General features: G+C 42.6%; 1 protein-coding gene across 1 annotated transcript in view; it reads left to right on the forward strand.

Annotated features, from left to right (window-relative positions):
- Positions 1-15,832, forward strand: part of UNC80 (unc-80 homolog, NALCN channel complex subunit) — a 392,207-nt gene that overhangs the window by 123,735 nt on the left and 252,640 nt on the right. Inside the window, 1 exon segment of the mRNA XM_033945805.1 lies at positions 11,495-11,667. Within this exon segment, the coding sequence (XP_033801696.1) occupies positions 11,495-11,667 (173 nt within the window).

The raw sequence follows: 15,832 nt of genomic DNA on the forward strand, positions 1-15,832 counted from the left end.
CCGTAGCTGAAAGTGTATAACCTGTCATGAATGGCTGTAGTACTGCAGATAAGTGCCGCTTTCTAGGTTGGCTAAGACTTTTTCATTTATTATTATTTTTTCTATAATTCTCTCTCAAATTATGGTGGACTAAATAGTTGAAGTATAATGGAATAACCTAAAACACTGAATTAAGTGGAATTAGGTTTATAAATTTTACAAGATCATGAAGGGCATAGAGAGAGTGGAGAGGGACAGATTCTTCAAACTTTCGAATAATGAAAGAACAAGAGGGCACTCGGAAAAGTTGAAAGGGGACAGATTCAGAACGAATGCTAGGAAGTTCTTCTTTACCCAACGTGTGGTGGACACCTGGAATGCGCTTCCAGAGGACGTAATAAGGCAGAGTACGGTACTGGGGTTCAAGAAAGGATTGGACAATTTCCTGTTGGAAAAGGGGATAGAGGGGTATAGATAGAGGATTACAGTTCAGGTCCTGGACCTGTTGGGCCACCGCGTGTGCGGACTGCTGGGCACGATGGACCTCTGGTCTGACCCAGCGGAGGCACTGCTTATGTTCTTATGTTTACAAATCTGTGCACAAGTATGTGAATTGCTTGTTTGAATTTGATAAATTGAATAAATAAAATTAAAAAAAGAAGTAGGCAGACACTGATGTGTAGTAAATGAATTTATTGAATTAGATGTTGTATAAATTATCCTTCATAACCCCCTTTTTTTCTTGAAGAAACCCAAATAATAGCAAGATTCCATGCTATTGATTCAGGGCAAGCAATCTCAGCTTGCCTGATGCTGTACCTCAAAGCTAAAAGACTATAAGCTAAGGAACCACCGCATGAAACATGCATTAGACTCCTTGTGGCAAGCCATCTACTTGATGGGTTTCTTTGTCTGTAATGAGTTTAAAGTGTCATCCCAGCAGTTAGTACTGGAATATCTCCAAGGCCCACTTGACAGCTAGGGCTTCCTTTTCAATAACAATCGTTTGTTCTAGAAACATCTGATGAAGACCATAGGTTGTTCTTTCTCATATAGTTCTTGAGCTAAGAAGTCCTTGAGCCCAAAATCTGATGCATCCATCTACACCAGAAAGGGCTAGTCACAGTCCAGGCTGACCAGTAATGGCTCAGAGCAGAGGGCATTCTGTAGGTCAGTGTCTCTCAAACTGTGTGCCACAGCACAGAGGTGTGCCCCAAAGAGATTCCAGATGTGCCCTGATAGATGCCAGAATTTTACTTTATTTTAAAAAATTCCCTTCATAAGTATATACTAGAATAGATGCAGTAGTTAGAAACATAAACATAGAGTATGACGGCAGAAAAGGGCCGGCGGCCCAACAAGTCTGCCCACTCAATAACCCTCCCTCAGCAAATTTGCCTCTCCCATGAGTCCGTTTTTTAAGCATGACTCTGTAGCAACCCCACTTGTTTGTCCCAACGTCTCTTGAAGTCGAGCACGTTACTGGCCTCGACTACCTGGCGTGGAAGACCATTCCATCGATCAATCACCCTTTCGGTGAAGAAGTATTTCCTGGTGTCCCCATGAAATCTTCCCCCTTTAAGTTTTAGTGGATGCTCTCTTGTCGCCGTGGGATCCTTAAGAAAAAACATTTCCTCCTCCACTTCAATGCGGCCCGTGATGTATTTAAATGTTTCTATCATGTCCCCCCCTTTCTCTGCGCTCCTCGAGAGAATATAGGTGCAGTCTGGTCAGACGTTCCTCATAAGGGAGATCCCTAAGTCCCGAGACCATCCTAGTGGCCATTCTCTGGATTGACTCCAGTCTCTTCACATCTTTCCGATATTGTGGCCTCCAGAACTGGACACAGAACTGCAGGTGAGGTCTTACCATGGATCTGTACAATGGCAGTATGACTTCAGACTTTCGGCTGATAAAGCTCCTTCTGATGCAACCCAGCATTTGTCTAGCTTTTCTAGAAGCTTTCTCCACTTGATTTGCAGCTTTCATATCATCCCGGATGAGTACTCCTAAGTCCCTTTCTGCAGTAGTTCTTGTCAAGTTTTCACCGTTCAAGGTGTATGCTCTGCATGGATTACTGCTTCCAAGATGCATTACTTTACATTTTTTGGCATTAAAGTTTAGTTGCCAAGTACTGGACCATTGTTCCAGCCGAAGTAGGTCCTGCTCCATAGTGTTGGGACTGGTCGCGCTGCCAGGTTCCGTTGCCCTACCCACAACGTTGCAAAGTTTGGCGTCATCGGCAAATAATGTAATTTTGCAACGAAGTCCCTGAGTCAGATCCATTACGAAGATATTAAACAGCATCGGGCCCAACACCGAGCCCTGTGGCACTCCACTGGTCACTCTCGATGTTTTCGAGGGAATACTGTTTACCATTACCCTTTGAAGTCTGCCGCTAAGCCAGTCTTTCACCCAAGCTGTCAGTGTTTCTCCTAGTCCTAGCGTGTTCATCTTGCTCAATAACCTACGGTGTGGGACACTATCAAAAGCCTTGCTAAAGTCCAAATACACGATGTCCAGGGACTCACCCCCATCCAGTTGTTTCGTTACCCAGTCAAAGAAGCTTATCAGATTGGATTGACAAGACCTTCCCTTTGTAAAGCCGTGCTGGGGGGGGATCCCTTAATCTTTCATCATCCAGAAATGTGTCCAATCTGTTCTTGATCAACTTTTCCATGAGTTTACTCACTATTGATGTGAGACTCACCGGTCTATAATTTTCAGCCTCTGACCTGCATCCCTTTTTGTGGAGCAGGATAACGTTGGCAGTTTTCCAGTTCAGGGGAACTTTTCCTTTGCTTAAGAAAAGATTGAAGAGCACAGCTAACGGCTCTGCCAGGACATCACTCAATTCTCGAAGTACTCTAGGATGTAGATTGTCCGCACCCATAGCTTTGTTTACTTTTAATTTTGATAACTCATGGTAGACTTTGCTCGCAGTAAATACCATGTCCCTGAAGGGGCATGAGCAACAAAGCAATCAAGGCTTTGTTACTCTTTGGATCTTCTTACTTTTCAAACTTGAATTTTCAGCTCTGACAGAAATTAAATATTTAAAAAAGAGAACGACTGTAGATGGTGGATGATGAAATGTATGTTTGCTTGTCAATTATCAAGCTGTGTTTGAGTTAATTTGCACTCAAAAAGAAGCACATTCATCACATTGATTAGCAATTCTATCTACTTTAGTTTCACCGTTGTTCCATAACCCATACATGGCTTCAAGAACTTTAAAAAAATAACTCTCATATTTAATTTTTTGTTGGTTTTGCGACTTTATAATTTCAATTATAATGTGCCGTGAAAAACATTTGCTCCGTTTAGTGTGCCATGAAAAATATTTTGTGCCGGAGCTAAAAACGTTTGAGACACTGCTATAGGTTCTAGAAAGCAGTATTCTAGCTTGTACCTTCTCAGGGGTCTTCTTCTGCAGGAGGTGGGTTAACAGCTATATTTTATTGAATAACCTGAATAGTAATATCCAAATAGTCCCAAGAAGGCTGCTTCTTGGATTGTAGTACTGGAACTTGTGCGACTCGGGCGGAAAATAGAAGATCTCTGTCATTAAACTTTGTCAGTAAGCATTTTCTACTTTAGTTTTTGAATAACTATGGTTCATAAATCTTTCGTGCAAAAATGTTGCCTGTCTTTTGAAATTTATGGTGTCAGAACAGATTCTGCAGTATCTCAGGAACTGTGAGAAAGGAAGGCTGTTTTCACGGATGACTACTGTAATAATCTAATAAAGTATTTATGTCTGTATCCTTATGAAAAACTGTAGTTGATACTTTATTTCCATCTTTCAAAATCTGCACATCCAAAAAAGATATCTCACACAGATCATAGTGTAAAGTGAACTGTAATTTATCATGACTGGAATTTATAAATAGTGCAAACTCCTTTACTCTCTCTTCTGCGTCCTCCCAAATTTCAAAACAAAAAACATCATCTATGAATCTCACCCACATCTTTATCTTTTTGAAATTTGTGACTGAATGCCTGACTTTTGATATGGAAGAGAACAATTATTAGTGTGTATTATCTGCATTCTGAATTCTCTTAGAATCCTATTATATGTATAGTGGTTGCTGATCTATAAGGTATTGAAATGGCCTCACATTCGTGGAAGACAGGATTGTTTTACTTCAGAGCATGTCACAGATTCTTTTATGGGTCCTTCTTTAGAATAGATGGACACAGAAGGAACAATATCAGTAGCCACATGAATAGCATTATCCAATTTATATAAGAGGAAAATTAAAACTGAATTTCATCTGAAGGTGATGAAGCAGTGTGACAAGGCGATGGCTGTATAGAGCGAGGCATAACCACCAGAAGAAAGGAGGTGTTAATGCTCCTCTACAGGTCATTAGTGAGGCTCCACTTAGAGTATTGTGTTCAGTTTTGGAGGCCTTATATGGCAAAAGATATAAGAAGACTTGAAATGGTCCAGAGAAAGGCGACAGAAATGGTAAAGGGTTTGAACCAAAAGACATAGATGGAGAGACTGGAAGAGCTGAATATGTATACAGTACTCTAGAGGAGAGGAGGGACAGGGGAGATATGATACAGACATTTAAATATTTGAAAGATATTATCATAGGACCAAATCTTTTCCAGAGAAAGGAAATTGGTAAAACTAGAGGACATAATTTGAGGTGAAAGGGTGGTAGACTTAGGAGTAATATTAGGAAGATCTTTTTCATGGAGAGGGTGGTGGACGCCTGGAATGCCCTCCAGAGGGAGGTGGTGGAGAGAAAAATGTTGACGGAATTCAAAAAGGCATGGATGAACACAGAGGATCTCTAACTAGAACCTGAATGAGCAAACTTTCACGGTCTGAATCCCGCCAAGAAGATGGTTTGGATAGGCTGAAGTAAGCTTCAATGGCAACTTCAGTAGTTGGAAACTAAGGATAGTACTGAGTGAATTTCTAATGTTTGTGGCCCAGAAGAAACAAATAATAATAAAAAAAAAGAATTCAGTCATGAAATTGTAATGCATGTAGTTACAGAGCAGACTGGATGGACCATTCAGGTCTTTATCTGCCGACATTTACTGTATTACATGGAGCCATATTTATAGAATATTGCAAAAGAGAGCTGATACCCAGAGGGTTACAGATGTTAAAAGAACTAGTTAATTTTAGATGACGATTTTCTGAATAAGTGGGCATCTATCCTTAATAAATGTTCACTAGAATCGATGATATATATAAGTGACAAAACTAAAGCTGTAACAGTTGACATTGATCAAGAGATTGAGACAATGTACCTGTACTTAAAGAGCAAGAAAATCTGGAGCAATACAACAAACTGTTTGATGATTTGAAAAAGAAAATGGATCAGTTTGTAAATATGATTTACAAAAATTGAAGATTAAGAAATTTCATAGAGATGAAAAAGATTATGAAAAGAAGAGTGATAGTGATGTAAACCTTCCTTCCAAAGAAAATGCCACAGACAGTTTGGACACCCAGTCCTTTGGCTCAGAAGGGTCATCCTCTTTTTTAGAAAGAGGAAAAGGTCATCAAGGCAGAAGTACACGAACGTGACGGTTCCAATGGGACAGTGACTACAAGATCAATAAGGCTTGCAGGCCAAGCAGGGTTGCCAGAGACATCTGGTCACACAGTCACAGCAATGAAGGATACAGTAGTAATTAATCTATCTATTTTATTTTTTAATTCAATTTTCTATACTGTTCTCCCAGGGGAGTACAGAATGGTTTACACGAATTTATTCAGGTACTCAAGCATTTTCCCAGTCTGTCCTGGTGGGGTCAAGGGGGGATTGAGTGACTTGCTTAGGGTCACAGAGAGCATGGGATTGAACCCAAAACCTCAGGCTATAGCTAACCACTGCACCACACTCTCCCCCTTTATAGAATACAGCGTAGTGTCAATTCCTAAGCCTAACTTTCTTCACTTCCTCTTACAGTAATTGAATATTAGATCCTCTCTAAAGGTTTATAATTTGCACCTACACAAAGATATGATAGTTTTCAATGCTGAATAGATTTAGGAAAATTTCTATGGATATTGTAGCTGATAAAGAAACATCAGTTCTGGATAGGTCTATTGTTAAGAATTTGAAAGAATTTGAAATTTTGGATCAAAGAAGTAGAAAGATTTTTTTCAAAACAAGTATCTGGAGTGGTGATGGGAGCCACAATGGCACCATCTGTAGCAAATCTTTTTGTGACATATTTTGAAGAAAAATATGGGGCTCATAATCGAAATGGAAATACATCTAAAAACCGGCCTAAATTGGCACTTAGACGATCAGTGAGACAAGTCGTCCAAGTGTCGATAATCAAACCGGGTTTTAGACGTATCTAAAAATGAGTTAAGCCTTCACAGTGCTGCAGTACGCCCAGAGCTAAAGGGGGCGTTTTAGGAGAAGTGGTGAGGGCCAGTTTCAATGCCAAAAAATGCAAAGTCATGCACCTGGGAAGCCAGAATCCATGCAAGATCTACACCCTAAATGGCGAGATCCTGACAAGAACTGTAGCAGAAAGAGACTTGGGAGTGATTGTCAGGGAAGACATGAAGTCGGCAAACCAAGTGGAGCAAGCTTCATCCAAAGCAAGGCAAATCATAGGTTGCATATGCAGGAGTTTCATCAGCTGTAAACCTGAAGTCATTATGCCACTGTATAGATCCATGGTGAGACCGCACCTGGAGTACTGTGTGCAATTCTGGAGGCCGCATTACCGCAAGGATGTGCTGAGACTGGAGTCGGTCCAGAGGATGGCCACCAGGATGGTCTCGGGACTCAGGGAGCTCCCGTACAAGGAGCGGTTGGGGAATTTGCAGCTCTACTCACTCGAGGAGCGTCGAGAGAGGGGAGATATGATCGAGACATTCAAATATCTCACGGGCCGCATCAAGGTGGAAGAAGACATCTTCTTCTTCAAGGGTCCCGCGGCAACAAGGGGGCATTCGTGGAAAATCAGGGGCGGGAAACTGCACAGTGACACTAGGAAGTTCTTCTTCACTGAAAGGGTGGTTGATCGCTGGAATAGTCTTCCACTTCGGGTTATTGAGGCCACCAGTGTGGCGGATTTTAAGGCCAGATGGGATAGGCATGTGGGATCTATCCGCAAAGATAGATAGCGAGGATCACTGGAGTGGGCAGACTTGATGGGCCGTGGCCCTTATCTGCCGTCTATTTCTATGTTTCTATGTTTCTATGAGGGCGGGATTTGGGCAGGACATGGGCCATCCTAGACTTAGTCATACTGCATGTATAACTGAAAGTTTTACAACACTGCCTAGACGGAACTTGGATGTTGTGACTTAGGCCATCTAAAACTAGGTCTAAGTCACAAGAAGGTATCCAAAGTGACCAGATAACCACTGCAGGGACAAAGTACAGACCCCTACACACTTCTACAGTGATCACTGATTCCCCCCCCCCCCCACTGCCATAAAAACCGTAATAACAACTTTACATATATGCCTCCAGAACATCAACACCTGGCAGCCTGGCATAGGAAAGCCTAATAGAGCTGCACAGAGGTGGCTTAAATGGTCTGGGGGGATGGGCTAGTAAATCATGGAGAGGAGCCAGGCCCATAAGCCACTCTAAACACTGCATGGATGGTGAAACGTGCATCCCCCAAAATAAAACCCAAACTCTTATGTACTATCATATAAGTGGCACCTGCAGCCATTAGGGCTATTGGGGTGGTAGACAGGTGGGTCTAGTAGGTTCTGGGGGGGTGTTTTGGGGGGCTCAACCTGACCTGCAAGGGAGTTGTGGTTATATGTGTATGTGGCAATCTTTTTGTGAAGTTCACAGCAGTGCCTTGTAAGGTACTCCACTACTGTGGTGCAATGTTTGCGTGTCCAGTCCATCATTTTGCTGACCCCGCTCACGTCCAAAAGGTCTTTTTCTAGGCGTTTTTGACTTGGACGAATTTTTGGACGAAAATGGGGTATAAAGATGGACGACTTAGCGGTGTGGACGATCAGACGGCTAGACGTACAGTTAGACGAATTTAAAAAAAAAAAAAATGTTGGATGAATTTTTTGAAAATGGACCTTTTTCCATGTCCCACTTTGGGCAACTAGTGACTTAGGCCCAAAACAGACTTAGACGTATCTTTTGATTATGCCCCTCCATGTGTATACCACACCCTATATCCTGAAGGTAAATATGTGGGTGAGATTCATAGACAATGTTTTGTTTTATTGTTTTTAATTTGAGAGGACACAGATGAGAGATTAAATTTTGCGCTATTGATAAATTCCAGTCATGATAAATTAAAATCACTTTACACTAGGATCTGCGTGAGATATCTTTTTGGAATGTGCAGATTTTGAAAGATGGAAACAAAGTATCAACTACAGTTTTTCGTACTTACACATATCACCCACCCTGAATTGCCATTCTTCAATATTCCCAAACTAGTGCCCACTGCTCTTCTTCCCCCTTCCTGTAATGCTGCCACTCCCGCTTCCTCTTTCCTCCTCCTGCCTTTCTCTCTCACCTTCTCACATCGCTAGTTCCACTGCTCGCTCTCTCTCTCTTCCTGCTTCTCTTTCTTCTCACACCATCCCAATCCTTTTCCATTCTGTGGTGCCACAATTGTCTCTCTTCCCTTCACCCTACCTAACATTAAAGCATAAGAACTGCTATACTGGGTCATACTAGATATACATCCATCTAGCCCAGAATCCTGTTTATCAAAAGACCAATAGAGGTCATAAGTACCTAGTAGGATTCCAAAAAGCATCAAGTAGTTCGTGCTGATTTTCTAGAATTTTTTTATTGTGTTTTGAAGTTTATTAAGTAACTAGTCTTTAAGCCCGTTACATTAACAGGTGCTAGAATAGATGTGTGTGTCTTTCTTTTTTTTTTCTCTCTCTCTCTCTCCTTGGCCACTTTTAGTCTATCTGTCTTTCTTTCTTTCTGTCTCTCTCTCTCTCCTTGGCCGCTGTCTATCTATCTTTCTTTCTTACTTTCTGTCTCTCTCATTGGCCGCTGTATGTAAGTCTTTTTTTCTATTTGTGTCTCTCTCCTTGTCCGCTGTCTGTATTTTTTTCTTTCAATCTCTCTCCCTGTCAATTATCGTGCCCCATCCTACCTTTTTTTTTTTTATCATGCGTTGTGTTGGGAAGGGCAACCGGCACACAGTAACCGCTGCTGGATTAGGTTAAACCACCACTCAAAGCAAATCGGCATGCGTGCACACGCTGAACGTGTGCACGCGCTGAATGCGCATGCACCGCACACTTTACAATTTCTCTGCCGGCCACGGAGGTACAGATGCACGGAGCCACAAAAATTGAAGTGCACATGCGCGCTAAGGGTATTATTATATAGGACTGCTGTTTTAATGTATTTGTCTGTTATAAATTATGTATGTTTATTAGAATCAACCTAGAAATGTTGATAGAGCGGAATATAAATTTTTTTAAATAAATAAATGTTCCTCATCCCCCGAGCGTCTTTTCCCAAGTTTATCTTATTAATGGTTTGTGGATTTTTCTAGAAATTTGGCCAACTCTTTTATGAGCACAACTACATTAACTATCAGATTCTATGTATATTTGGCATCCAAAGTTGTGCACCGATATTTGGATTCCACGACATGAACCCAACTAAATTGGCTAACTGGCACTAATTTGAATTTGCATGCACAACTTGCAATGTACTATTCTCTAACTATATTCTCCCAAATCCCACCGTGTGCAACCCTAAAGGAGGCATGACCATGAAAAATGCATAGGCAGGTCAGGGGCTTTCCTTAAATTTGTGTGCAGTGTTATAGACTATTGGGGATCACATCGGTTGTAGGCATAATTTGGGTGCCCAAATCAGCATCCACTGTAATTCTATAATGGGCGCCATCTTTGAATAGCCTTTATATTAAAGTACTCAGCACCAATTTTTTTTTTTTTAGCACCATATACTGAATTTAACCATAAAGGTTTTTACCACTTCCTCCAGCAACGTGTTTGAGAGCATAACTATGCATTGGGTGAAAATATTTTCTCTGATTTGTTGTAAATGTACTGCTTAATAACTTGATGGCATGTCTCCTAGGCTTTGTATTTTTTAAAAGAGTGAACAATCAATTCACATGTAGCCATCCCATTTCATTCCCTCAGCCATCTCCTCTCCAACCTCTTTAGCCCTTCTTCATATGAGAGTTGTTCCATCCCCTTAATTATTTTGGTCGCCTTTCTCTCTTCGTCTTCTAATTCCATTGTATCTCTTTTGAGATGCAGTGACCAGAATTGCACACAGTACTCAAGATGCAATCATGTCAAGGAGTGATACAGAGGCAGTATGATATTTTTTGTTTTTATCTATTCCCTGCCTAATATTTACTTGTTTATTTAGATTTAGCTCACACCTTTCTCAATAGTAGCTCAAGGTGAATTAAATTCAGATATAGTCGGTAATAATGCCTAACATTTTGATTGCTTTATTGACTGCTACTACACACTGAACAGAACATTTCAACAAGTAGTCCACAGTACTCCAAGATCTAATTCCTAGGTGGTGACTCCTAATGTGAAACCTAGCATCAAGTAGCTATAATTACCTTTCTAAAATGCTGGTTTATTCATGCCTAAAAGAAAAAATAAATTCGTGTTGACTGTGTCTCATTAAATCATACCTATCTACATATTCAGTAACTGTGTTCCTTATAATAGTTTTTACCATTTTCCCTGGTACTGACATTTGGCTCACCAGTCTGTGGCTGGTGTAACAGCAGGTGAGTAAATGTAAGATGCTCTGATACTGTTACTCTAGTATTCAGTAATGGAATCTAGATGCCCAGCTTCTGTTATAGAATAGGTTCTCACCAATGGCATTGCGAGGGTGAGAGGTGCTCGTCCCCTGCTCTTTTCTCCACCCCTGCTCCTTCCCCACTCCCCTGCCACCTGCACACACCTCTTCCCTTCCCCGTACCTCTTTAACTTTCCCGGTGTAAGCAGCATCATCATCTTGCTATCTACGTCAGTGTTGGCTCTCCCACTGATGTCCCTTCCTAGGTGTGGATCCAGGAAGTGATGTCAGAGGAACAGCAGATACTAGTTCGAGCAGCAGGTTGGGGTTGCTGCTTGTGCCAGCAGAAAGCTAGATGGGGAGGGGGGAGTGAAGGTGCACGTGGGGGGGGAGGAGCGGGAAGGAGCGGGAGATGGAGAGGAGGATGGGAGCTGGTGCCCCCAACAAGACAGCTCCTGGTGAGAACCGTCTCTCCCCCCCTCCCCTTTTCTATGTTTCTATGCCACTGGCTTTCACCACATGGATGAGTGCCTAAATGAAGGTGCCCCATTTTAGAATTTTCCCCACAGTGTCTTCATGTCTCACTGAAGTTACTAGGTTTCATGGGCGTCACCATGTGTGCTTAGCCTCAGACCATTGCATTATAGCAGGGGGTGGGAGGGAAGGGGGATGAGAAAATGAGGATTATTTTTAGTAGCTCTTTTTCTTTGTGAGATGTTATGTTCTCCCTTCCTTTTCCCCTTCTACAATGTCTTCTCATTCAGGCTGCCATGGCTTTGATGATCATCTGGCATCTAACCAAGAAGGTGGCAGGTACAAGAATGTTGTGAACCTGGGGGCCATCAGACAAGGCATGAAGCGTTTCCAGTTTCTTCTAAACTGTTGTGAGCCAGGCACTATACCTGATGCCTCCATCCTGGCGGCTGCACTTGATTTGGTGAGTCACTTTGTGGACATTGACTGCTTCAATGACAGTATGATATTCAGCTGCTCCAGCTAAATAAAAAGTCTTTAAAAATAGCAATGCTGGGGCACTAGATGGCTCAGTGGACTGTCACCAGTTCAGTTCTGTCCCAAATAGTGTTATCCACCTGACTCCATGTCATAGGAATAGGATATTCTAGTCCTGGTTTTACTGTATTGCTTGCATGGATTTGTAGTTCTGATTGTCCCATTGAGTATCATTAGAAAATAAGAGCTATGGCCCGGATTCTGAAAGCAGCCCTGTTAGGAAAGCGCCACTAGGTGCTCTACCGACGCCTAAGTTAATAGTTTCAATTGGCTATTAACAACATGGTAATTGACCACGCTGTTAAAAACCAATTAAAAAGAAAAAAGTAGGTGCCACGAGATGCCTACAAAACATGGCGCAAGAATCACATCTAAGCAGATGCTTAGTAGTACTGAACATCAAAAGAGGTGTGGTTATGGGCAGGGTTGAAGTTCAGAGCCACTAAGTGTGAAACTACGTCGAAGGGAGATGCCAGAAATATAGGCCAGTAAAATCCTGGCCTACATTTCTGACACCTACCCTCAACACAGGCTGCAATTCTGACATTGGCGCTGTAATCGTAGTGACATGCGACCGGCATTGCTTTCAGAATCTGGGCCATGCATGCCATAGGGTAAAGCAGGATTTGATCACCCAGTTCCTTATTAAATGGTGTCAGGTAGCAACCCTGTTCCCAAGCTGGAAATTGCTTGGAGTCTTAAGTGAGTTGGTGGACTTAACCCATTTTCGTATGTGTGTGTCCACTTTACTAAAACCCCCGTGTGTGTGTGTATATCCACATTACTAAAACCCCCATTAATCAACATGCTTACTGGCAGTCTATACAGAGACCAAAGATTGAACAACTAAGGAGACATGCATGGATCGAGTGTATTCTATAACAGTTCACCTAACTTTTAGAAATGCCTATGCCCATCCTCCTCCCCTGGCCATACCTCCCTTTGAGATACGTGCATTAGAAGTAATGCACACCACTTTATAGAATGTACCTACAAAGTTGTACATGTAACTTCTAATGGGTGCCAATTAGTGTCAATTATTAGGTATCAATTTTCCAATTAACAGCACTGAATGTCATGTTATTCAATTAAGTTGCTGTGACAGGGTGGAGTACCTGTCACTGGCCAGCGGAGGGAGCCCAAGCAGTGGAGTTCATTGAAAGAGCCTGAGAGGAGAGCTAATTTGCATAAGAGCTTCAAATGCTGCTGGGAGCTGTCCACTTACCCTGAGTGGATTGTGGTGCTGAAAAGGACAGTTCCCAGGCAGAGAGCTGAAAAAAGGATTTCCTTCGAGAGCTGGGTGACTTTTGGGAAGAGGAATGTTGGCCTAACTCCCAGTAAACCCTGAAGGCCATTGCTGACCATCACTGACAGGGAGCCTGGTACAGCAGAGTAGAATGACCAGACTGACCAGGTCTGACAGGGAGACTGGTGCTGCAGAGAATGGAAGCCTGGTGGTGGGAGGGTCTGTGGGATCCTATACACTGGCAAAGAGATCTGGGAGAGAGATCTGGCCCTGTAGTGAAGCCCGGTGGTAGGAAGGTCCATGGGGACCTATACCTTGTCAGGAAAGAACTAAGAGTAGTCGGAGGGACCAATAGAGCCTGGAGTCAAGGAAGTGGCTCAGGCTTGATGACTGGCAGTGGGACCAGTGAAGGATCCAGGTGGTGGGGAGTCAAGAGGCCAGGGAGTGAGGGACTGGCAGGGGCCCCTCAAGAGACAGCTGGAAGAGCTGGTAGAGTCTAAGGCTGAGGGGATCAGGCAGCTTATCGGTGGTGGGACCGGTGCAGCTGGTGGTGACTGGCAGAGACTGGTGATTGCACTGAGAGCCATCAGATAGGACTTCAGGTGAAGCAGCCTGAGAAACCCTGGGAGCCAAGATCTAAGGAGTGTCCAGCAGAAGGACCGGCTGGGACAGAGGCAACTGGCGGAGTAGCGGAGTGGCAGGTGAATGGCACCGGAAACTGCTGAAGACCTGATGGGTCAATACAGGGTTGGAAAAAGGACTCAGGAGAGAAATGGGGGGGGGGGGGGGATGAAGTCAGGGAGGACCCGGGAGAATGAGGAGTCCTTGGGATGACCAGGAGGTCAGGAAGACCAGGTCAAATGTTTTAGGAACTGTACATGTAACCCTGTTGTGTGCCAGGCCAGACCAGGGAAGGGGAGAGAAAGGAAAAGTTGCCAGACCAGGAAAGGGGAGAGATGCTAGACTAGCAGGGAAGGGAATGGAAAGGCAGAGAAGCCATACTGTGGGAAGGAGAGGAGAAAGATGACTGACTGTTTTGTGATGCAAGAGTAAATAAGCATGAAGCTTGTCCATCTTTCTTGTTGGATCATACTCCTGAAATATTTACTTGGATTGTTCTGAATGTGAATGTGAATGGCATTTTAAAACTTGGTTATCTACTGTCATCAATGGGAGACATTTTGTTAAAACCTATTCTCAAATTAGAAGGTTTAGATTTGTCAAAACAGTCAATTTTAGATCAATACCAATTATTCCTTTTTTTTTTTTTTATAAAGTTGATAGAATTCCTTGTTGGGTTTCAACTGGTTAAATACCTCTGCATCCTTCTTAGTTTGGGTTTCAACATATACATAGTACTGAAGCTTTACTTTTGTGTTTTATTAACAGAGATTAGAAAAAATTTAATAACTCTTGAGTCAACTCTCTCTCCCCTCTAGTTTGCACTTGAAGGGGAACTCAGAGAACATAAGAATTGCCACTGCTGGGTCAGACCAGTGGTCCATCATGCCCAGCAGTCGGCTCACGTGGCAGCACTCTGGTCAAAGACCAGCGTCCTAACTGAGACTAGTCCTATCAGCGTACAGTCAAGCGTACAGACAAGCAGGAACTTGTCTAACTTTGTCTTGAATCCCTGGTAGGTGTTTTCCCCTATGACAGACTCCGGAAGAGCGTTCCAGTTTTCTACCACTCTATGGGTGAAGAAGAACTTCCTTACGTTTGTACGGAATCTATCCCCTTTCAACTTTAGAGAGTGCCTTCTCGTTCTCCCTACCTTGAAGAGGGTGAACAACCTGTTCTTATCTACTAAGTCTATCCCCTTCAGTACCTTGAATGTTTTGATCATGTTCCCTCTCAATCTCCTCTGTTCAAGGGAGAAGAGGCTCAGTATCTTTAATTTTTCTCTGTACGGCAGCTCCTCCAACCCCTTAACCATGTTAGTCGCTCTTCTCTGGACCCTTTAGAGTAGTACTGTGTCCTTCTTCATGTACGACGACCAGTGCTGTATGCAGTACTCCCTTTGGGTCACTCTTTTCATGGAGCTACCTTCCCAGAGCTGGGATGGCCTTTCCTACCCTGAAGTTGGAATCAAGACCTAGAATCGGAAACTGACCTGGAGCTCTGGTCGTCAACCACTAGTGGAAAGTGACCTGAAGTGCATCTGCTGATTTGTGTAACTCTTGACCCTGTACTGGAGTTGGAATCAAGGCCTAGAGATAAAGCTACTTATGGAAACTGAGTTAAAGGAAGCACTGGGGTATAAACAGTATGAAAGGAGATGATGAAAATGATGGGTGACATGACAGAGTTCAGGCATGATAGTACACTGGAAGAGTTTTAGAGAAGTGAGTCTGAAGGTGACCAGGGGTGAGAGGTTATAATGAAATAGAGAAGCTGAATTCCCCACTGAGGATCTTAGCACACTCCACTTATTCATACTTTTGTAAGTGTTTATTAAGACTCAGTTGGGACCTAATTACTGCTTTTGAATGTAGTGATTATCTGTATTGTAAACATGCATTTCATAATGCTGAAGCATGCAGAAAGTAAAACTTGAGAAACTAGTGTTTGAAGGATCATTACCATATGATGACCATTAACTAGCTCTTATAAATTGGTTCCTTTCATTAAATTCCCAGTTAGCATGCTTCCATATCAGTGCAACAATCATCACCATTGAAAAAAATTTGATTTTAGCTGACAACATGGAGGTTGGACATATCTCTTACTCCCTTGAAATTATTCCTCCATGGCAGGCTGATTCTTATTGGAGAGCATTATGAAGCTAAAAAGACACATATACTACACAGTAGTACAGAAAAATACAGTATCTGGATTAATTAGT

This window comes from Geotrypetes seraphini, chromosome 5, assembly GCF_902459505.1.
Source record: "Geotrypetes seraphini chromosome 5, aGeoSer1.1, whole genome shotgun sequence".
Taxonomy (NCBI): Eukaryota; Metazoa; Chordata; class Amphibia; order Gymnophiona; family Dermophiidae; genus Geotrypetes; species Geotrypetes seraphini.